The sequence below is a fragment of the Peromyscus californicus genome, unplaced genomic scaffold (assembly GCF_007827085.1).
Source record: "Peromyscus californicus insignis strain IS unplaced genomic scaffold, ASM782708v3 Scaffold_13__1_contigs__length_99412109, whole genome shotgun sequence".
NCBI classification, from domain to species: Eukaryota; Metazoa; Chordata; class Mammalia; order Rodentia; family Cricetidae; genus Peromyscus; species Peromyscus californicus.
In genome coordinates, this window is record NW_026294424.1 from 52,293,899 (window position 1) to 52,317,144 (window position 23,246).

Consider the following 23,246-nt stretch of genomic DNA (forward strand, 5'->3'; position numbering starts at 1 on the left):
CATCATATAACATCTACTATTTGGAATGAAATTAGACTGAGACACCTAGGGGAAAAAACCCATGGAATAGGAAATATCACACAATTCACTAACATCTAGTTTCTCACATAGACCCCATTTCTTATTATTTAATTCACTATTGTAACAGACAATTTATGCATATTAAAAGCAGTCAGTGCCAGAGACATGAGGTGTGTGGAAGACAGCTATTTTCTGTTTTCAGTAGTACATAATAGCCAAAGATAGGAAAAACATAGGTGTAAGAATCTTGATATTGATCCCTAAGTAAAAATTGAAATCAGGTGACACTAACTAATTGTTTATAATGGTTTAATATTCAGCACTCACAACAACTGCAACTTTGTTCATCTTGTGTTTCAAAATTCAGGTTACTGAGGAGGATATTTTAGGAAATATTTATTCAAAATTGTTAAATTTGCATTTAATAAGTATGTTAGCATGTATAACAAACTGTTGTGGGCATCAACAGTCCATCTTTAAATATAATTCAGGAAATGATTCAAGTTTATAGTATTTTAAAATGTTTACAGTTTGTAATTTACCGTAACTGGTTTATCTATGCAATAGTAATACTATGCAATAGTACACAGTCAATTTGTGACAGGCAGCAAAGTTTTAAAGATATTGAAGTAAATGTTAGTGCTAAATCATCATATTAGAATGAGTGGAGTGAAGTTCATGAAGGAAACTGCTTAGTGTTGAGATCCTAGCTTGGGATTGACTGACTCTTTACTGTTGTATGAGACGATCGTGAAAGCCATGTTCTATCTAATGCTGTGGTTGACTTGATGAATACTCAGTCTTTTGTCTCACCTGTCCTGCATGTGTAGTTTCTATAAGAAACATCCATTGCAGATAAGATAGCTCTTGTAAGGGAAGGCAGATTTGAGGATTTAGGGCACTTAGTATGTATCCTGGTCCTTTCATTGATGTATGAAAGAAAGTAATGACACTTGTTGGGCAGAACATCTCATTATCTACACATTACTTCTGAAAAGTACTTAGAGTGATAAATGTAAGGCCACGATATCAGAGAACTAGTTTGAATAATCCCTACTATCTTCGTATGCAAATCTCATTTGGTCACAAATCAAAGAAGGGCTCTTAATGACAACTGATGTCTTCATGTGTAGTGTTCCTAACCTTCTGTCCTTCCTATAATAGAGGCTCAAATTGTTCTTGCAGAGATTTCTAAAATGTATCATCTTTTGCCCTTTTTTTTTGTTTCCTTAGGCTCTGGTACCTTTGAATACCTTTAGACACCCACGCAAAATTGTCCTCTTACTGACTTTGTACATTGGGTTTTAAGTTAATGCATATATGGTGAACATATAGTACAGACTATCTGTGGGGCAGGGAATATGTTTTCCCTTAACTTATGTTTGCTATTTCGTTTTCAGCTTTTTTAAATTTGAGCATCTAAATGTAAAATCCAAGACGTCAAGAATAAATCAGAGTATACATGAGTTCCAAATCCTTATTTATGAATTATGTACCGTAAACCTTTTATCATGTTTTCTAATGAGAGGGTGATGGCTGCAGGTGGATCACAGCACTGGTTGTTTTAATAGTTGAGAGAGTTGAAGAAGGTACCAAAGGATTTGAAACAATAATGACTTCAGATATTCAGGCTGATTAATTAGACTTCCTCCCCCACCCAATGCTAGTGTTTTACCGGGAGGCTGTCTATTCATTTTAGGCAATGCATCAGTCAAAGGGGTGGGCCAATTATCTAACCTGCATATTTATAATTGGGAGGGAGTAGGAAGGATCCAAATTGCCTTGAGACCCAAAAAGGAACCAAATGACGCCTGTTAAGAGACACTGGTAGGCTTTGATAAGACGTCACAGGAAGGAGTGGTTGGGGATATAGTCCCAAAGGAATCTTTCCTTTTACAAGTAGGAGAAGAGTCCCCCTTAACTGTAAAATGACACTGTGTCACAAGTAAGATATCATTTTTCAACTGTAAGAAATTTAAGCAAAATATTTCGATATTATTTTGAAACTTACAACCAAATTAAAGTCTTAATTAATATTTTTGTTCCTTCCTAAGTATTCATTTGCAAAACAAATTGGTCTGACAAGACTTGTGATGTGTGATAAAGGCACTGATGCATGGTTTAGAATTTTATGATACCTTCGTTAGTGTGTAGAAAGAACACAGGGTTTTCAATTCACTCAGGACTGGTGTCTTTATAAACAGCATACAGTGCTGTTATTTGGAGAAGTACTGCAATGTGTAAATAAACAGAGGTTGTATGAATATATGGCATGTGTCACTAAAATAACGTCTTATTTATGGGAAAAAATAAATTTCTTCTCTAATGAAGGAACAGTTAATAACTTTCTCTTATTACTTCTTTCTATCTTTGTGTGGTGCTGGGAGTCAAATAAAGGGCCTTGATTCTGAGAGTCACGCACTCTGCCACTGAGCTACATCCCCAGCCCTATGTGGATTTTAAACAATGACTCTAGATTTGTGAGACAAGTATGCCTAAAAATGCTGAGTTATGACAAATATTAGGTTAAGTTAAATTTAAAATATCAGTTGTGCCACTTTTATCTGCAGAGGATGGTCATTGCTTTCAATCTATTCTTGACTCATCTTTGTAATCCTATATTAAGTTTTAAAATTAGTGTTGGGCTGTAAATGGTTTCCCCATTAGGAATCCCCATAGTAATAACATATGGCCACTGAAGCCTGTGCATCCCCTCCCCCCACCTGTTGAACCCGGCAAGGGCACACTTTACTGATACACTGTGAAGTCATGGGTGTTAACAGGAAACACAAACGCCATTTCTTGAGACTGTAGCCTTTGTTTAATACGTTCTCAGGTAAGAATTAGCAGTCGGCAGTCATCCACTTCAAACTATGATCTAATCGGAACTCGAGAGCTAAATCAGAACCCTGGTGATTAGCTCTTAGTTAGTAGCAAGCCCCAGGGAAAACTTCAGTGCACAGGAAGTGATGCTAATGATTCATCCAGGCGGTAGCTGCAGGGACCAAACCAGTGCAGAACGGAGCCTCGACCCCAGTGATTCTCCACCGTCCCAATGCAGTTTGATACAGTTCCTTATTTATTATTTTCATTGCTATGTCATAACGGTAATAATCTGTGTTTTCCGACAATCTTGGGAAACACCTATGAAAACATCTTTCGAACCTCGAGGGGTCCTGACCCAGAGGTAGAGAAACAATGCTCTAACCTATCTCAGTTTTGCCAGCAGCTGTCCGAAGTACTTTTTTTTTTTAAGCAGAGGGCAGAAGTAGGAACAAAAACTGTGACGACTTTTTCATAAAAAGTCAGTCTCTGAGAAAAACAAAAATCTTTCATTCTGGCTGGAAATCCTTAAAGCTCTGCCAACAGTGAGAAAACACTTATCTCCTCTAAGGTCCTGAGTGGAAAGAGTTTTAGAATTTAAGCAACACATTAAAATCAGACCATAATAGTCATGTGGACTGGAGGACCTTTCTTGTAATTTAGAATACTGACCTGTAAGCTCGGGAGAGTTAGACTTTTTAGAAAAGCCTTCTCCTTCTTCTAAAGTAAACATCCAGAGGAAAGATGTAAGTGAGCCTAAGTTAAATTCTTTGGAGCAACAGGCAGAACTCCAATTCTGCTTGCCTCATCTGGCCTTCAGGAGCATACTTTTATCTTTTGAAAACGGCACCCACTTGACTTTTCCAAAGGGCTTATTTCACAGTCTTTTCATATTCTTTGTACGTTAATAATGTGACGGTCAGCAGCAGTCTGGCATTTCAAACATAGGAGATGGGTAGAGTTGGCTCAGCACTGAAGAGCACTTGATACTCTTACAGTGGACCAGAGTTGGCTTCCTAGCACCCTCATCAGGTAGCACATGACTGTCTAACTCCAGCTCCAAAGGATCTGATGTCCTCTTCTGAGGGCCAATGCACTCAAGTATACATATCCCCACACAGACACACAATGCATACATACAATTAAAAATTAAAAGTAAATCTCAAAGCAGAATTAGAAAGGAATATTTTCAAATGTATTTTTCACTCTAGTTTGCAATATTATATTCGCCATCCCTATAAATCTGGGGCTGCCCATTACTCTGGATGCAATAATAGATACTCTATACTGATGAAGCAATTCTGTCCTTACTCCAGCCCTTAATTTATTGTTGTGTAACAATTAGATTTGTTATGGTTATTGGCTATTGCAATTCTTATGCTTGTTTTTCCAATTTTAATTTGGTTATTACTAAGAATGTGAGAATTTTGTAAAACGGGTGAATGGTCAGCAAAAGAAGGCAGGTGAATGGATTCGACTGTGACGCACTTGATTTCAGCCTCCCCAGGAAGCATCATTGGCAAAGGGGATAAAACAGAAAGACCTCTGAGGGCTGGGATCTGAATATGCTCCCTGCAATTCTATCACGTTCCGCCAAGAAACCAGGCTGAGAAAATAGTGTAACGGAGTTTCAAACAAGGGATTTTAAAGTAAAATTTCTTGAGAACTGCTATTTTTCTTCTTACATTGTCCGCGAATTGATTTAAGAAGGTGCCAGTGGATAGAAATATAATCTATTTTACCCACAATTTCCTTTTCAAGCTCTGTTATTCTGCTACTTCCCATGTACTTTAAAATCTACTGACTGCTCAGAAGGCCCCGTATTTATATAAATTGGACAAAAATCATTGTGGAAACAACTTGGAATGAAGCAACATTGTGACCAAACAGAGTTGACATCAAATTTTCCAGGTAGTGATATGATAGTACCAGGTAAATTCAGAAAATGCACAATTTTTTTTTTTTAAAAATGGGATCAATTTAATATTGATCTTCAATGATTGTGATTCCACTTACATGCATTATTTACAATAATTCAATTTAGTGAGGCACACAGATCAGGGTCAAATAAATGTTTGCGTAGCCCTTGTTGGTAGAGAGGGTGTTTTTTTTTTCTCTCTCTCTCATGATTCTGAAAGTAGAAGTCTGCACTGCTCAGTATTGAGCATAGACAAGCAGAACTGTGAGTTTTTGCATCTTTTTTGAGAAATCACTTGCAGAGTTGCAGGCTGGGCACCGGGACTTCCTGCACACAGCCAGCAGAGTCACATCTGCCTCTGGACTTGCTGACTTGGCTGCAGAGCGGGCCCCCTTAGGCCCTGCTGCCAGATCAGGTGTGGAGGACACTGCAGAGCTGTCACTCCGCATGGTTTCCTGCAAGTCAGCTATCTCCTTCCCATCTGTGTTGATATTCTTTCATGGCTTTTTTCCCCCCTCTGCTTGTCTGGCATGCATATATTTGTCTGATAAGTCTCAATTTGGCTCCAAGGCTTGCCTTCCCAGTTTTGAAGCAAAAGGGAATTTCTCCAAGCCTATATCTGTCCTTTAATTGTGCTTGCCATTACGACATAATTCCTGACTTTGAGATATTTTATGATATCCACAGCAAATTAACAGTATTTTATATGTTCCTTTTAGTCTTGAGGATCTCATTCCATTAAGATCTATCAAACTGCAAATTTTATTCACTTTAAAGTTTAAATAATAGACTATGGAATTACGTGTGGAGTGGCTTTTTCCATTTTATAATGCTCTCTTAAGCTAAAACGTCATTGTTCCTCCCCTTCTACTTCTCAGCAGGAATTGTAGATAGTTTCATTGTGGCCTTCCGAGGCGCTGTCTTGAAAAGTCAGGGCTACATTTCATAGGTTTTATTTTTAGTGCCTAACAGTTTTTACATAGCAAAAGCTTGATTATTTGTGCTTTGCACCATTAATTGGTGTTTTCAGCTATATTCTTGATTATGCAGCTAAATTTTTGCCTGAAGTGTCCAATCCCGCAGGCTTGTACTTGCAAAACACCCCTTGAGTTTATTAAGAGTGCTATACTCACAATGGCCAATGGAGCGGGCTCAGTGGGTATCCTGAGTTGGAAAATGAAAGGGCGGATGATTCAAGTGTACCAGGCTCTGATTAGAGGGCCACGAGCAGCTTCCTTCTCTTGCAGATTAACATCATTTCATGTTCTGTTTTCAAACAAGTAATATCTGTGCTAAAAGCAGATCCTACAGATCTTGCTAATGCACTGAGTTCCAGTGGCCCTGGCCTGAAGTAATCCATCAGCCTTCCTTTCCTGTAGGGAATAAATCAGTATTGCCTTCATGTGTTTTGGCAGGCTTCCTTAGTTATGGGAATGTGGTTTGAAATGGTTTATGACTTCCTGCTTCTAAACAATAAGAACTAGTGTGAGTGTCTTGGCCTTATTATGAGAGCATTTGTTATGGAAACTGTTTGGGGTGAAGTAAATGGAAAGACAAATTGACACTCAGGTGGGAATAGTGTGGTCCCTGAGAGTTCAAACATCTGTCTTCATGGATTCATTCACTCCAGTAATGCTAATGGAATGCCTGCTTCTTTAAAAAAAAAAAAACAAACTTTTAAGTTACAGCAAGAAATTTGTAAGTTGCCTTGTAATTAATGTTAAAATCTGTGTTTCAGAAAATTATTTCAGAAAATTTGACACTGGTCAAACTTCCTATAATAAACACAGGGGAATAAAATGCATTCTCTTCTTTGAAAAGCTGGAAAACTGAACAAAAATGTCATTAAACAACTATAATATCTCAGTAACTGCTGCTGAAGTTTTACAGGGAAACAAATTTTGAGAAGAAAATTTGCATATTTTCTTTGTCTTCGCTCCAAAACGAAACAAAACTGGGTATGATAGTTCATGACAAGAATCCTAGTGCTTCAGGAAGCTGAGGCAGGAGGATGGATCAGGTACATAGTCCAACCCTGTCTCAGTAAATAATAAACATATAAGTAGATAAAAATAAATAGAAACACTGTAAGCTATCATATTGTTAGCTCTGAAAAAAATGACATTTGTTGAACTTGGGTTATGGAAAAACCTCAGAAGTTTTTCTTCGTCAGCAAAACAAAACAAGACCTTACACACATGCTTGCATCTGGGATGCCATCCAAAAGTGTTTAGCAGTTTGGCTGAAGCCACCTTTGGAAAACACATAATTTCCTTCTTCTATCTGGACATCGGGAGGCCATCAGAGTGTCAGTGCTCACACCGAGAGAACATGACAGTTGGTCAGTTGTATTTTTTCTGGCATATAAAAATCTAGATTTTCTTCCTCAGACCCCTTGTTAGAGAACAAAAATGGAAAATTGTAATCATAATAAATATGGTTATCCCTTGGTTTTGCTTTACAAGAAGATTCTCAACTAAAATTTTCAAAGTAAAAAATGTTGTGACTCCTCGGGATTAAAGCTAATTGCACATTTTACAAATGTTTACAGACATGAGGAATCATAAGTCAATAGGAAACCCTCATTTTTTAACTTGTGTATGACTTTTTCTTTCATAATGACATAAACATTTTTTTTTTTATGAAATCAGAGAGCTATCAAAGCCATAGAAGGAAAAAGGAGCATGGGTGGTCTCTTTTAAAGGCATTCATGAACTCAGATTTTGTATAGCCAACTTGATAACATGTTTCATGCTGGGACCAAGATGAATGCTTTTAGTCAGGAGTCTTGGCTTCTAATATGAGGCTATAACTTCATATAGTTCATGCAAAACAAAGGAATGCATAGACTAAGTCTTAAGAAGTGGCTAGAAATTGGCCCTTCTTCTGTTACCCTTATTTGTACATAATCCTTTTATCTTGTACTGAAGATGCTCTGTTTGTGTGTGAATGTCTATCTGGTGTTACACGCCATATTAGTACAAACATTGTTCAGTATTCTTTTGAGGTAGCAGTTTTTAATGTCAGAAAGAATATGTAACCATGCTCGGACTAAGAGTAGTCCTATAATTCCATCAGCTATGACTTGGAGGGAAGAGTCATGAGGCCGAAATATACTTGCAACAGTCCCTTTCTGGTATTGCAGATATGTCCTAGAAATGACAGGGACAAAGAGGGTTATAATAGCACAGTGGTGATGATGGATAAGCACTTACTGTATCCCATGTGGATAGCTGTTAGCAATGTGCAGTGAATAATTAAATGTTTTACATACATTACTTTATTAATGTTGATAATGTCCCTATGAAATAAATAGTATGCTTTCCATGTGTCTTTGAAATAATTCTTATTAAAAATTTACTTAATAAATAAGACAGTCTAAATTGAATATCATGTCTTATTCCTGGTTCAGGTATAAATGATAAACAGGTAACACTTAAAAACTGTCCTCATGGGTGGGCAAGATGTTTAGCAGGTAATGAAACTTTACATTGAGGTTGAGGACTTGGGTTCTAGTTCTATAACACACATGGTAGAAGGAGGAAACCAACGCCTACAGGTTTCCTTCTGCTAGGCTCTGTGACACATACATACAAGCACGTGCACACACACACACACACACACACACACACACACACACACACAAACACACACAAACACACAGAGAGACAGAGACAGATAAAGAGTCAGAGACACACACATACACATAGAAAAATAAATATAAAAATTGAAACAGCTAACTCTTCTTTCTGCAAGAAGTCAATTAGGTAAGAGAAAACAAAGTGTAAAAGTCAATAAACCAAACACAATACTGACCTACATTATTTAGTGCTGTAGGATGTTCTGTATGGCAGATGTGGTGCTCTGATTGGTCAATAAATAAAACACTGATTGGCCAATAGTCAGGCAGGAGGAAGTATAGGCGGGACAAGGAGGAGAATAAAGCTGGGAAGTGGAAGGCTGAGTCAGAGACACTGCCAGCCACCACGATGACAAACAGCATGTGAAGATACCGGTAAGCCACGAGCCACGTGGCAAGGTATAGATTTATGGAAATGGATTAATTTAAGCTATAGGAACGGTTAGCAAGAAGCCTGCCATGGCCATACAGTTTGTAAGCAATATAAGTGTCTGTGTTTACTTGGTTGGGTCTGAGCGGCTGTGGGATTGGCAGGTGAGAGAGATTTGCCCTGACTGTGGGCCAGGCAGGAAAACTCAAGCTACAATTTAGTGTTTTAATAGTTGCAACAATGAACCCTCTCACCCTCTTATTCTTATCTTTCTTATATTTTTGTTGTTGCTCATCTCTCTGCTTTTCCCTTAGCAACAGCATCACCTCGGAATGCACTCAGCTGCAAATAGTGGATTCACCACAGTCAAATAGGGGAGGGAGGCCGCTTTTCCCTTCGAGCACAAGTCTAGATATCAGAAGTCAACAAGTTTTCCTGAAGAACCCTTGTACCACCTTCTCCTGGCCCACCATTCTTAGCCTTTGATTTTCCTTTTCATATTTCTAAGAATGTGGTTGTCTCTATTTTGTATTTTTTTTTTTCAAGTAAGGAAAGAAAAATGGACACATAGAATGGAGAATGGAAAATCATCCTTTGGACCCATTTACTTTCTACTTTGGAAAGGATTGCCTCTTCAAGGCCTTCTCTATGAATCTTTTTGTCGAGACTCATGTGCCATGGCTTGCCAATGATACAAACTGGAAGCAGGCATTCACATTTTCTCATTTAGCTTTGATGACATAGGAAGACAAGAGAAAGGATGGTTTAGATTCCCCGCCTTACTGTGACTGAAAGCAGTAACCCGGGTCTTCAACTACACGCTGCCAAGGCCTCCCACATCTGTTAGCATCACTATAGTTTCTTCAGTAGTTTTTTTTTTTTTTTTTTTTTTTTTTTTTTTGCTCAATTCAGTGACCAGTTTCTTTTCACTCCAGTAATAGGATTGCTTGCTGTCTCTTTTTCTGACCTGTAGAGCCTCTTTCATTGATTCTTTAGAATTCATGTCCCTTCAAGTATCCAAGAGGGTATATTCCCAAGAGGATACATGAGAACTCCCTTATTCTTAAGTCTTTCCTTGTTTCTGAAGATAAGACTAGAGAGTCCTCAGAAGACCAAGTTACATAGCAATCTAGTGAGCTAAAATCACACTCCATTCCTCTCAACTATCCTGCCTAGTTTTCTCACAGTATTACTAAATAATGTTGCCACAACCATTAACCACAGAAATTTTGACATTGTAAAAATCACTGATATAGAAAACTTTAATCACTTAAGCATTTTCTCAAAATCAATCATTTAAATTTCAGAGAATGTTAGCAAGTGACTAGCCATATGGGGGACATCTTCTATTCATCTGTTTATTGTGTGCTTGCTGAGTAGGTGGGACAATACAGAAGCCAGACAAAAAGTAGCAAACCAGAAAGAGAGAAACTTTGCCCTGATACAGTTTATATAGGATACAACAAACACATAGCATTGTTTTTTCTACAGCCATAGGATATTTATTAAAAGGCTTATTCTGCTTAGGGAACTGTCTTAGGCACATATAGTTTATGAGAAGAAGGATGCAATTTTTTGCTACCACTGAGCAGTGATGTCAACATTAACATTATGTCCCAGGCATACATGCAATAAGGAATTCAGTTAACACTCTTTGACTGCTCATTAACTGATGCAAGATAGGAAATGAACGTGTGTGTGTGTGTGTGTGTGTGTGTGTGTGTGTGTGTGTGTGTGTGCGCGCACGCGCGCACTCAGCAGATACATATCTTTATTTGGGAACTACAGTAATTTATATGCTTGTTTTAATTTATAATATATTCTTTTTGAATGGCTTGAAATGCAGTTGGATTTTAAAATAAGTCTAGATATAAGTATACATTTATTGGATTGAATTCTAACAACTTTGACTCTCTCCACCTTTATTCCTTTGCTTTATTGAATTTAACTTGAATGAAATCTTTTATTTGTCTAAGTCTATTTCTGTCTAGTAAGGAAGTTGAAATTGATCATGCCTTGACTTTGTGGGCCAGCAGAGAACCATGACATTCCAGGGTATTGATTTTGTGGTGTTAAAGGGTGACAGATCCAGTGTTAAAGTGCCAGGAGAGAATTGGGTTTCGGATTGTACACCATAAGCAGTCTTGGCTTTTGCTGAGGCACGACTAGCTTTTTAAAGTAAAGATACAATTACAATATTTACGTAGTTTGTACTGCATACACTTAGAAATATTAATTTCAGCCAAAATTGTTTTATCACGTTTTTGAAGTAAAAAGTTGCATGTGCAATGCATATCTTACTTATCTATACATATTCAGCTTAGAGCATATGTTTATGTGTGTATATCCTAAAAGTATATTTTATGTTAAGAATATTGAGTGATGCTTTCAGTCAACATGACTGATCCTTCCCAAAGCACATTTATTACTACATATGGACATTGCTTGATAACTACAAACCTTGTTAGTTCTTACACCATTCATCCTTACATATATTACTTTAAGGTTAGTATCTGTTATGGCTTCCCTCATTTGGGTACCACAGGATATGAGTATATGATATCCCACATTTCAGAAAGGCCAGAAGTCTATAAATGTACTGCTTCATGATTTTTGTTGTTATTGTGGTTGTTGCTTTCTGGGTCAGAAAATAATGACAAGTTATATTATGATGGCTGTTGTAATCTTGAACTGAGGAAAGATAACCATGGTCATCTTTCATTGTTCCATTTTCCCACCAGGATTTGTTTTTATACAGGCAATGACCTTTAGTGAATACATTGAAAATAACATTTTGATTATATGATAATTGCTGAGAAACTCTGCTGAGCTCTGTCCAAGAGTATCATTCAAACTAATCAGAAATGCATGTGATTCATGGACTTTAGCCAATCCATCATAGTCATCTTTCAAATTTTTCCACATGTTCATCCAAGTTCCCATTCTTGCCTTAGATTCTGACCTGCAAAGAAGAATAGAATGTATTTTATAATCTGTTTGTTCTGTTTTCTAACAACATAACTATTTTGCTTAAGCAGATTTGCTAGGAAATGACAGCTTTGAAAAATTGGACATAGGAGCTACTGGAAGCATTTCAGTACTAAGCAATCTCAATAGTGCAGAAGGGAAAATGAAATATCACTGTGTTTTAAAGATGACAGTTTTGTCAAAGATCTTCTTCCACTCCTTGGCTTAAAACAAATGGAGTAAATCAAGAATGTATCTGTTCAAAATGCGTACACATCTCTACCAAGGAAGCTCTTCTTCCTAGGTACATCTGTTCAGATGCAGGGGAGATTGTCATCCTCTTGGCTTGTTTTTTGCTTTTGTGAATTTTGAGGTCTTGATATTTCATAAGAATAAGCATTGTTGAGAGGAGAGAAAAAACGTTTATTTATATATCTAAATATATATTTATGTGCATATAATGATTAATATTCAGGAATATAAATAGTACTGTGATATGAACTGTGTGTGTGTCCATGCACATGATTGTTTATGTGTGTGTGTATATATATATATATATATATATATATATATATATATATATATAAAAGGATGGGAGATAGCCGGGCGGTGGTGGCGCACGCCTTTAATCCCAGCACTCGGGAGGCAGAGCCAGGCGGATCTCTGTGAGTTCGAGGCCAGCCTGGTCTCCAAAGCGAGTTCCAGGAAAGGCGCAAAGCTACACAGAGAAACCCTGTCTCGAAAAACCAAAAAAAAAAAAAAAAAGGATGGGAGATGAAGACAGATGGAGGGATGATGAAGAGGAAGAAGGAGAGAGCAAGAGATCCTTTCTTGTAAGAGACTAAAACCAGAAGATCATGAATTTGAAGGTAGCCTGGGGACATAGTGAGACCATGTTTAAAAGAAAGCAAGAAATAAAACAATAACAGCCACCTTAAAAAGCCTAAGTTTAGGTGCTCAATTGTTTATGGATATATTAAAAATATAGATCCTTAAAAAACATTTTTAGAGTTGCAAAGGCAGAGCAAGTGTGGCGTTATCAGCCTTTAAGCAAAAATTCATCAGCAACTGGAAAGGCAGTGGGGTGTAGAGTGTTTAAGAGTACAGAGATTAGAGGAGACTTCCTGGGCTTAAAATTCCACTGCTGCCAGGCTTTGGTTCTGTGATTTGGCCAAGCTATTTTCTCAGCCCTGAATTCTTTCTTTGTTCCATGTGATTGCTGATAGTCTCTGTTTCCTACTGACCTTGCGCCTTGGCCTGAGATCCTGTAAACACCCAACAGAATGTTAGTTATGATCAATGACAACTATTAACATGTAAGGAAGCCAAGAATGGCAGCAGAAACTCCAGGAATTAATTCAGAGCAGCAAATAAATGTTCCAAAATTTTTCAGGGTTCCTGTAACACTGTTTCTTATAGAAAAGTAATAAATGAGTGTTGGCCAATGTCATTATTGTCTTAAAAGAAAAATTACTGTTGATTATAATTGAATATGGGAGATACACATTCAGCAGTGTAATTTAAAGATTCTACTAGAAGGGAATCACTGGCAAATTCTGGCTCCAGATTCCACAGACAATGAATGGGATAATTTAAAGTTCATAGGCGATTCCCAGATTTTCTTGTTTCTGTTAAAGAGAGGTGTCCTGTAAATGCTTACATGTTTTAATGACTATTTCTTTCCACTCACAGTTAGCAAATGTGGTTATTTTCCTTGTATTAACTTTCTGAAATGGTTTTCATTTAATTCTTTGTCCACTTGTGGGCAGAATTTGCCCCTTATTAAAAAGGTACCCAATCGTATGACTTTAACTGCATTTTAACTTAACATGTTTCATGAAAAAGATTGATTTATCATAGTATACACTAAAAGCATCCTCATATGTGATTTATTTATACATTTTACTCTGTTTTAGAGCCCTTCAGAGTTTCCTATTAATAGGATTGTCATTTTTATGTATGGATGGATTCTTGGTATAGTTTGGCTTTGGGCCATCATGTTATCTATCCTTTCAACTCTTTGGAAACATTGACTTATCTCATTGCATTAGTGCAGGCTCAATTTTGTTTCAAGTCATAGATGACAAAGGTCATTTCATTAGGCCCCTCGATTGCCTTACTTCCCTGCAGTCTTCAAGTATCTTCTACTAAGTATCATAAAAAAATGTTCTGCTTCCATTAACAAAAAGTGAGCAGGGAAGAAAAAAGCCAATTATTTGCAGCACATAAAATCCTTATGATAATTTGGTAGACTTTAATTAAACTAATACATCACACTGCACTTATAAAGACAAAGGAGGAAAAAAGGGAAGCACGTAATCTTTTTTTTTCCTGTTGAGACACACCATATTGCTTTGTGATTAAGTGCTTTAAGCATTGTGACCTATTTTAAAATCTAAGATTTGCAGTCCTTTTCATACAATATTAAACGTATTAAAAATTCGATGCAATATTGATTAGAACCAGGCCCTCCACAAAAGCTTGAAATGAAGCTATATTAAAGCTTGGCTTAAAAGTAATTTGTATTAATTTCTTATGATTTTTAAACCTTTTAAAATAAAAATCCTAACGTGCCGCCGAACACAGACATATCTTTTATCACGAAGAATATTGTTCTGCCATTTTGCATTTATTTTATATTTTGTGCTGCAAGTGTTTTGGATAAGCCCACCGGCATTATTAACATAAAGTCCACTGTCAGTCAGAAGAATTCTTTATTTCACAAGTAGGGTTACTGGGATTAGAGGCATTTGATTTTTATTTAAACAATCTCCTGAAATCTTCAGCTTCTCTGAGATGTAATTTGGTAATTTAAGGGGAAATAAACACTGACCTGGGGATGAGGATTGAGAATAAGGATGATTAAGACTTCTTTGTGTGCTTGTGAGTATGTGTTGTGTCTGTGTAGGGTGTGTTTTCATGCACCAGAGTGTACATGTAAAGGCCTGAGTGCCTAACTCTATCACTTTCTGCTACATTCCTTTAAAATAGTTTCCCATCGAGCCTGGAGGTCGTGGTGGCCAACAGTGATCCTCTTGTCTCGCATCCCCCTCAACCACCAAGCTGGGTTGTAAACACAAGCACAGGCATGCCCAGCTTTTCACATACTTTTGGGGATTTAAACTCTGGTCCTCATGCTTGGGCAGCAAGTGCTTTTTACCCTCTAAGCTATTTCTCAAACCCTGAAGACATTTAATTTTAATCCTACATCTTCAGTGTTTTATTGAGTTGACTTTGACACCTCTCTGGACTTCAATAATTGTCACCGGTAAAATGGGTCAGGTAGTAAAGGAAGAATGCAGACAGCTTCTTTATCTTTGAAATTACATTGCTTCTATATGTTACTTATTAATATAGTGTATCTCTATATTCTAAAAGTGCTATTAAATCCATGCACATCAATCCTTAAATCAACGTCTTATTACTTAGGAAAGCATTTATTAAAATGTCTAGTAATTTCTAATTGTAATGAAGCACAGATTTTTGACACTGGTAAGCCACAAATAAAATTAAAATGGAATCATATTCAATTTCTATCCACCAAATAGACCACGTAAGCAATGTGCCAAATTTTGCATTTTGAGCGGACACTGTCTGCAAGCTCGAAGCTGGCTGGTTAGATTTGGTTTTCTCCTGAGAATATAAATGTTGCGTCCTGTTGTATTTCCTTTATTTGCTTGTTTCTGGGTCTGATTGGTGGTTGTCTAGGGTTCCCCAAACATCTCACTGTTTTCCAGACACGTGTAGCTTCAGTGGCATTTGCGGACAGCAGGCTTCCTTTTGCCATCTCCTCACAAGCACCTCTTCCGGTTTTTTTTTTTTTTTTGGAGGCGGTTTTTGCTGCTAATTTAGCACACAAAGATTAGCTAGAGCTGCCATGGTGTCCAAGGGTAGTCAATACCGTGCTCTGAAGAGGATGATGATGAGAGTTTAAGCTCGTATCATTTCACTCTTTACTGTGAGCTTTAAGAACACAAATATATTCTCGTTCAACTTTAGTCCAGTGCAAATGAGACTGTAAAGCTGCGATCCTGTCTATCATTTTTTAGTTATATAGTGCTTAGCAGTACTGGGATTAATCTTTATCACTCCAGGATTCACACATTTCTTTTTCTTTGAAATAGTTATTAAAAATTAAATTTCAAAGAAAATGAGCTAAATGAGAAAGGCTTGGATATGTGTAATAAAACAGACAAGAAACCTGCAGCTGTATCATTACGTTGGTTTTTTCTTAAATAGTTTAGCTGCATGTTTTATCTCTGGAGTTCCTGACATGTTGTCTACATACGATGTTCAAGAGGATGGATTTCTGTTTCTCCTATCACATTGCCTGCTATGAAGTGTAGGGATATTAAGCTAAGGACAGGAAATTGGGGAGTCGCCCAGACACATTTAAAAGGAAATCTTCAGTGTACATAGAGGTTTCTTACTGCCTGGGACTTCATGTCTTATCTTCTTCACCAATTGCTTTTCTCCAAGGCAATTCTTGCCCTGTCCTTGGGCTCCTAACTGAGCCAAGTTTAAGGTCAGTCAGTCAACAAGCCCCTTTCCCACTGCCTTTACCATTCCTGCTCTGATGGGTTGAGTCTCTCAGAAACTCACCTCCTTGGGTTTTGTCTTTGTCTCCCCTCAGCTGCGAAAGCATTCACACTTACGCTTCTGTGGCTTTCTTTAAAAGATTGAAGAAGAAGAAGTTCCCCTTGAGCAGGGCTGGTCTCTTGGGTTGCTATCCATTTTTTTCCTATGCCTCCTACTAGACTGGACTTTATAACCTTAGGTATTGTTGCTGACACTAAGATTCTATGATTCTAATAGGAAGCCAAGTGAATCAATATTGATTGTGTGGTTCTCCGGCCCAAAGAATTCTTTTATTAGGCTCCAAGTCTTTCACACTCTGAAGTAAGAGCAAGCTATTTCAGGTGAGAAACGGGTATATATTACTTACTAAGGCATTTCCTTTCTTGGCTGATTCAGTGGCTAACAGTGAAAAAAGACTTCTGGTCTTTAGTAATGTAGAAAAAATATTGGCAAATGTCTCTCTGTGTGTGTGTGTGTGTGTGTGTGTGTGTGTGTGTGTGTGTGCACATACCTCACACAAGTAAATGAGCTAATAACGATTAGTCTGATAAATACATAAGCTTCTAGGAATCATCATAACATGTACATTTAGAGTGGTTTAGGAAATATATAATTTTGGTTATTATTTATTAAGCCATGCCCCAAATGGAGGCAGTTACCATTGTGACAAACGTGTCTGTTTTTTTAAAGTCAGAATTTAACAGTAATTTATGTGCAAACAGTGCAGTGAAAATGCATTTGATTAGGAGTTCCAAGTCTTGGTTTAGGTCCCTCAGTTTATCACTTACATGTATATAATTTTATATAAGAAGATTCCTGTCTCTGGGCTCCACTTTCTTCAACGTGAAGTGATCAAAGTTCAGATGGCTGCTTCACAAGGCCTTTGCAAGTTTAAATGATATTTTAATAAACACTCTTGTGAAGAAAAATTTCTTCCCTCATATTTTGGGAGGTTCATAAAAAAGTATATTTGACATATACTTTACATGATACAGGGTCTGTCATAAGGAAAGAAATCAAAGAAACCGGGAGACATTTTTATGGTTAGATTTCACAAGAAGTGCAGAACCATTGCGAAGAGTGTTGGGACGGGGTGTGTGAAGCAACGGTTACGCACAGAGAGGAGCACAGCATGGCCTGTCTGTGTAGATTCATGTGTGACCATGTGTTGCCAGAGATAAGGAAATTCTTGTCCTCCAGGCATACATACATTTCTGCTCCGCAAGTCTTCCGGGTGATACCTGATGACCTGTTTCAGGGAGAGGGGTTAAAGGAAGGTGAAAAGCCATCTGTTTCTTCTGTTGGCACAACTGTGAGTGTGCAGTGTTTTGGGGTCCTGGATGCTGGCTCTGTCATCTCTACATGGGTGTCACAGTCACAAATAATCATCACTGTTTACAGTTTTTATAAATTATTTATATAGATCATGAGTAAAAAAGCAAATTACTATTGAGGGTTACCTTTTTATAGTCCTTCAACTATCTAAATCCTGTGTTTACTATATTTCTTCTTTTCTATTTAAAGTGGGTTTTAATATATTCCAAAATATAATAAACTTCCAGCGTTAAGGGGCTGTGCTTCTTCTTTATTATAACTGAAAGTGACTTCCTTATTGGGCAGTCACGCTCTCAAATATTAATAACAACTTCAGTTTCTAGATGGTAAAAATTAGTATGAACGTGTTCTCTGTGTTGTGGAATACAGTCTGCTTTTTATGAGATACCTCTCACTTTTTCCTCGATTTGAACATCACTCAAGGAAAAAGTGATGCATATTCATAGAGTTATTTTGCATATTGCCAATTATATGCAAACACATTCAACAGACACGTGCACTTAATTTTCTCCAATTACATAGGTGCATGATTAGTACTGAAGCATACCTAATGAAAATAAGTAGAAAAATACATACATACTCTTTCACAGAATATAGATTTTATTTTTCTGTGGTTTTGGAGTTTTTTTTTTTTTAAAGAATCATAGGTTAAAAGCAGGTCTATTCCTATGTGGGAGAGTTCTGTATTTTCTTATACCTAGATTTGAGTCCCTTCCCTAGTCTCTGAGTAGATCAATTTCCCTCTCCTGGCCCTTGTCACTATTGATGTCCAGGGAGCACAAGAAAAGGGGGAAAGTCATTTTTGTAACTCAACTACTTTCTAATAACTTTTGTAAATTACATTCCTAGTTTAATTATTTGGTCTTTTAGTTAGGGGATGAAAGGTTTGAGATGTGGTGATAGCCTCATAGGAAAGGGTCCAGAATGACTTGGCTTCAAATGTGTGTGTGTGTGTGTGTGTGTGTGTGTGTATGCACGTGCGTGCAAGTATGACTTGTTGCCTGAATGATAGAAATTAATTGAGGAGAAAGGTTGAAAGGGGAAGACACAGACCATGTCTTTACAGCTTTACCTGAATTGGACGTGACTGAAAGATTTGTTGGATCTGATTTACTGAAGCCTATCTCCTTAGCAGTGGTGATCTGAAAATTACTTCCAGGGCCATTTTAATTAGCTGCTTCAAATCAAAGCAAACACATCCTGGTAACACACATTTCTATTCTGAACCTTACCAACAGTTTTCAGAACTGTGATCCCTAAATGGTTCTCTGTGAGCTCAACAAATGATTTGAAATATGCAGATTTTTTTGAAACAATAATTTTTAATGGTGAAGAAAGAACCCATCTTTCCTGACTCTAGTGACAGGTGGATATTAGAATACAGTTGTGTTTTTCCATGTATTACAGCCTAAAACCATAAACAGCTCTCTACAATTGGTTGAGTTGTGAAGTAGTTCTAAGTAATGTTTTAATAAGGGGATTTCATTATCTTTCATGACAGGATGGTGCATATATTATTTAAATGTGTTATATTCCTGGGTATGATTATAAATTGAAATTATAAATAAATGTTGAAAATAAAACATTAAACATTTTGACTCTTCTGATTTTTATTTTTTAAATGTTTCATCTATTTATTCATTTATTAAAAGCTTTGCAGAAAACTTTGCATAGATAATACTTTAAAGAAAAGTAAATGAATCTCACATGGAAAAGAAAAAAGAAGCTTAATGTTTTTTTTTTTTTGTCAGACTAAACTTAAATAGGAAAAATGAAGAAAGTGAGGTGATATCAAAGTATATATCATTTACTGCCCTTCAGAAGAGCTATGTTCTAAGATCAAAAGTCATATGACAAATAATGTATAGCAAGTATGTCCGCATCATTTTAAAATTTCAAAATTACCTTTATGATATCATGAGATAACAGATAATTTGATTTACTTAGCTATCAGTTGCCAAATATACATTCATTCATTAACACAATTTACTACCAACTGATCATGTGCAAATTCTGGGAAAGAATAGGTAGAGTGAACATGATGTTTATCCTCAGGGGTGACAACATAGCCTGGAATATGATAGAAAAATTAAATGAATAACTATAAAACAGTTAAACGTGTCATAAGCACTATGTATACCTGTCATATATGTGAAGGACACAGAATAGGCAGATGGAATGTTTTTCATGCTTTATGGTTATGTGATGGTTACAAGCTAATTTGCATATAGAACATAAAATGAAATCTTTCAAATATCTTTGGTTAAGAAGCTTGAATTAAACATGTACTGATATGAATCCTGTGAAATGAGATAAAGTATACCTGATGTAATTTTATGATTTTTATCATATTTACTTATGATTATGCAATTGATCAAATCATGTTAAAATTTATTAACTTTTAGAGTTGCTAGAGAAAAAATATTTCTTGGAATAGACAATATTTAATAAGCAATTATGTCATTTTAAAGCTGCTTTAACTTACATAGTGAATAAGGATAACTTACTAAGAGCGCTTCTCAAAGCTTTCCTCTCAAGAAATTAATTTTCAAATTAGCCAGTCATTTTATTATACTATTTAGTTTTATAAATAGGTTGGTAAGCATTCAGAGGAAAACAGCATCTACTTCTTTCATAAGTTTGTATTTGCATGCAGGTATGTTGTGACCTTGGAATTTCAATAGAAGATTTTTCTTTCCTTATCCTGATTCTTAAGCACTTTGAATCAGGAACTTCTTTCACCAAGTTTCTGACAATGACATCATCCTGTCGGCAGTTTTCAGGCTTACTAAAGATTTTGCTATCATCATTTGAAGTTCAAATTGGGAAAAAAAAATGCTTTGTGTAGTTTCTTGCATAGAAAGCAAAAATTAGCCCATTGATTGGTCTCAAGTTCAGAATAATATTGAATACCATTTAAAGCTTACATTAGCACCAAAATATTTTGAAGGCATATGCATCATCGTTTCCCTTTCTACAAATGAGTTACAAAGGCAGCGAACACAGCCTGACAGCAGTCATGCCTTGGAAGCACAGAGTAACGTGTTTACCAGAGATCAGCAGTCCGTTTGTGCATCACATGTAAATTGCTAGGCTTCTAGGAAGAGAGAGTGAGCCATCTCATGATATCATTAGACACTAAAGCGACTTGGAGGGTGTGAACATTTAGATCTAGCTCACATCCCTGACACTTCATGGATGTGTAAGTTAAAAGGCATCTGCAGCATAATTACCATATCACTTTATTCCGATTATAGAATACATACACTTTACTCTCCATCTTCCCTCCCCTTGACATTTCATAGCCTTGAAAAGCTTGAACCTTGAAACACAATTAACTCAATGATTCTTATACCAATCAAACAGTTCTTGTCAGAGCTAATATCCTTGGGACTAGCCAGCTCTATTGATTTTGGTGCCCCAGGGTTGTTAATTGTAGCGAGAACTGCTATGTCTCTGTGACTTCTGAAAAAAGGTTGTGGCCGCCACAAATACATCTTTAAGAAGGAAAGAATACCATTAGTCGAGATGTGCAGTTCAAGCTTTGCAACTAGGCTGGCTGGCAAAACCCTACTCACATCCCTGTAAAGCAGACATATATTTTTGTATTTTTTATAGGTGGATACAGTGCAGACCACGAACCCACCTGGCCACATTGAGGAATCGTGTAAAATCAATGTATGTGCTCGTAAGTGAAACACATGCCAAGTTCCAACTCAATACGTTGGATCCTAATAGACCCGGATTTGTCTGCTGTAGAAAGAAATTGATTCCCAAGGGGCGAGATCACTAGCTCATTAAAATGAAGCCCTAATTTTGAAGAACACAAAAACTTTCTGCTAAAAGAAATCAAGCAGTACTTTGCAAACAAGTGAAAACAATGAAGGTCTGAATACAGACTTAAAGAGGGATGTGAGAGAGGTTTTACAGTCTTTGCAATTCCCGTGGGGAGAGTCAAATGTCATCAAACTCAGGAGTGTGAAAAGACCAGGAAGCCCTTTCTTCACTTTCAGTTCAATGGACTCAAGTGAAGAGTGGCCATGCCTATCTCCCCTCATTTCTCCTCATTGTTGTGGAGATTACTATGAACATGTATGTGTTCATTTGCCTTGCTTAAACTCATTGGATGCATTGAGTAGAAGTCATCAGGACCTGCGCTAGATGAACAAAGAAGTGGAAGTGTATTCCTCAGGACCTAATTCTGGAAATTAGACAACGTAATGCTATTTAATAAGGCACTGAAGAAGAAGTACCACTGCCAATCAGGGAAAGTGGGGAACTGGAGACTTGAGAGGAAATGCAATTTAGGTCGTTCTGGTACCCACTGAACATGATTTATGAGGTTGTAGAAACAGAAGAAAAATCACACCATATTTAAAAATCTTTTGCACAATTTCTGAATGAGTTTAGGATTAGCCACATAAGTGTTCAAGGAATACATGGCCATTATGTCAATAGGAAACTGGCCTTTTGAGTTTGTAGTCCTATTCCTTCATGTGTGTAGAGGAGGGACATTTTAATAATAAAAAAAAAAAAAGATAAGGTTGAGTTGCATGCTAGAAGCTCTTCACATTATTGTTACTTCCTCAATGGAAGACACTGTATAAACCTGCAGACTAATTTTCTTAGGAGTGTGAGTGTAGATGTGTACAGTGGTGTGTGTGGAAGGAGGTAAAATTTAACCAGTAGCATTTGCACTTGGGTCTGTTACCTAGAATGGAAAGAGGTCACGTCAATTGTCCTAAGTCATTTCATCTGTTACTACTAATGATTACTATTCACAAAGCAAGGGATTCTAAAATAGTATGCCTGCTGCAGACTTTCTCCAATTAAATATGATATTTGATGTGATTGAGCCATTTATATTAGGATGGTTCTGATGTCTGATAATAATGACTGTAGCTCCTGTGAAATGAGTGTGCAGACAGTTGAAAATGCATATTACACTCCTTCAGGCTGTTTCCTTCAGTGACAGGGCATGAATGAATCACGGATGCTAATATAGAAGGGACTAGGGAAATATTTGTTTTCCCAATTATAGCTTTTTATTCTGTCAGTAGGTTATGTGCATTTATCCCTTACATTTGTTCAACCTAAAATGTGTAACAAATAATCTTGTGTTAGTATAAATGAGGCAGTATATATTTGAAACAGATGGACGTATTTTTTGTAGTCACCATGTGCCATAAAATTTTTGAAACTGCTGTCCTTTGGTATTTTTATTCATTTCTCCCTATCTTGCTGATTAATTTTATAGTTGAATTTTTACCTCTTCTTTCTATGTGACAATCAATTGCAACTGATCTTCTTATCTATAATGTTACAGGGATTTTTCTTTATTTATGCTATTACAATAAATTATAAAACTGTATGATTCTATTGTATTGAATATTTTTTGTGGCCAATATAATAAAGGAAACCTACTTTATAAAATGCCTATGTTTCTTATGTCAATAGTCCTGTTAAGCACGTTGGTGTACATTGCTACATATAACATGTTCAGCTTACTGGTCTTTATTGGAGACAAAAGAGCTTAGACACTGAAGATTTAAGATTTTTTAAAAATATATTTTGAGGACTGAAGAGATGGCTCA

The 23,246-nt window shown here is 36.7% G+C and overlaps 1 protein-coding gene across 7 annotated transcripts in view; it reads left to right on the top strand.

Annotated features, from left to right (window-relative positions):
* The window catches only part of Pcdh7 (protocadherin 7), a 422,637-nt gene that overhangs the window by 47,349 nt on the left and 352,042 nt on the right, over nucleotides 1-23,246 (top strand). Inside the window, exon 2 of one of the 7 annotated variants that reach the window (XM_052734957.1) lies at nucleotides 21,271-22,998. The exons of the other annotated variants lie outside the window; for them this stretch is intronic. Coding sequence (XP_052590917.1) covers nucleotides 21,271-21,348 — 78 coding nt within the window. The 3' untranslated portion in view covers nucleotides 21,349-22,998. Of the gene's footprint in view, nucleotides 1-21,270; nucleotides 22,999-23,246 lie in introns of those variants that run through there. 7 annotated transcript variants of the gene reach the window in all.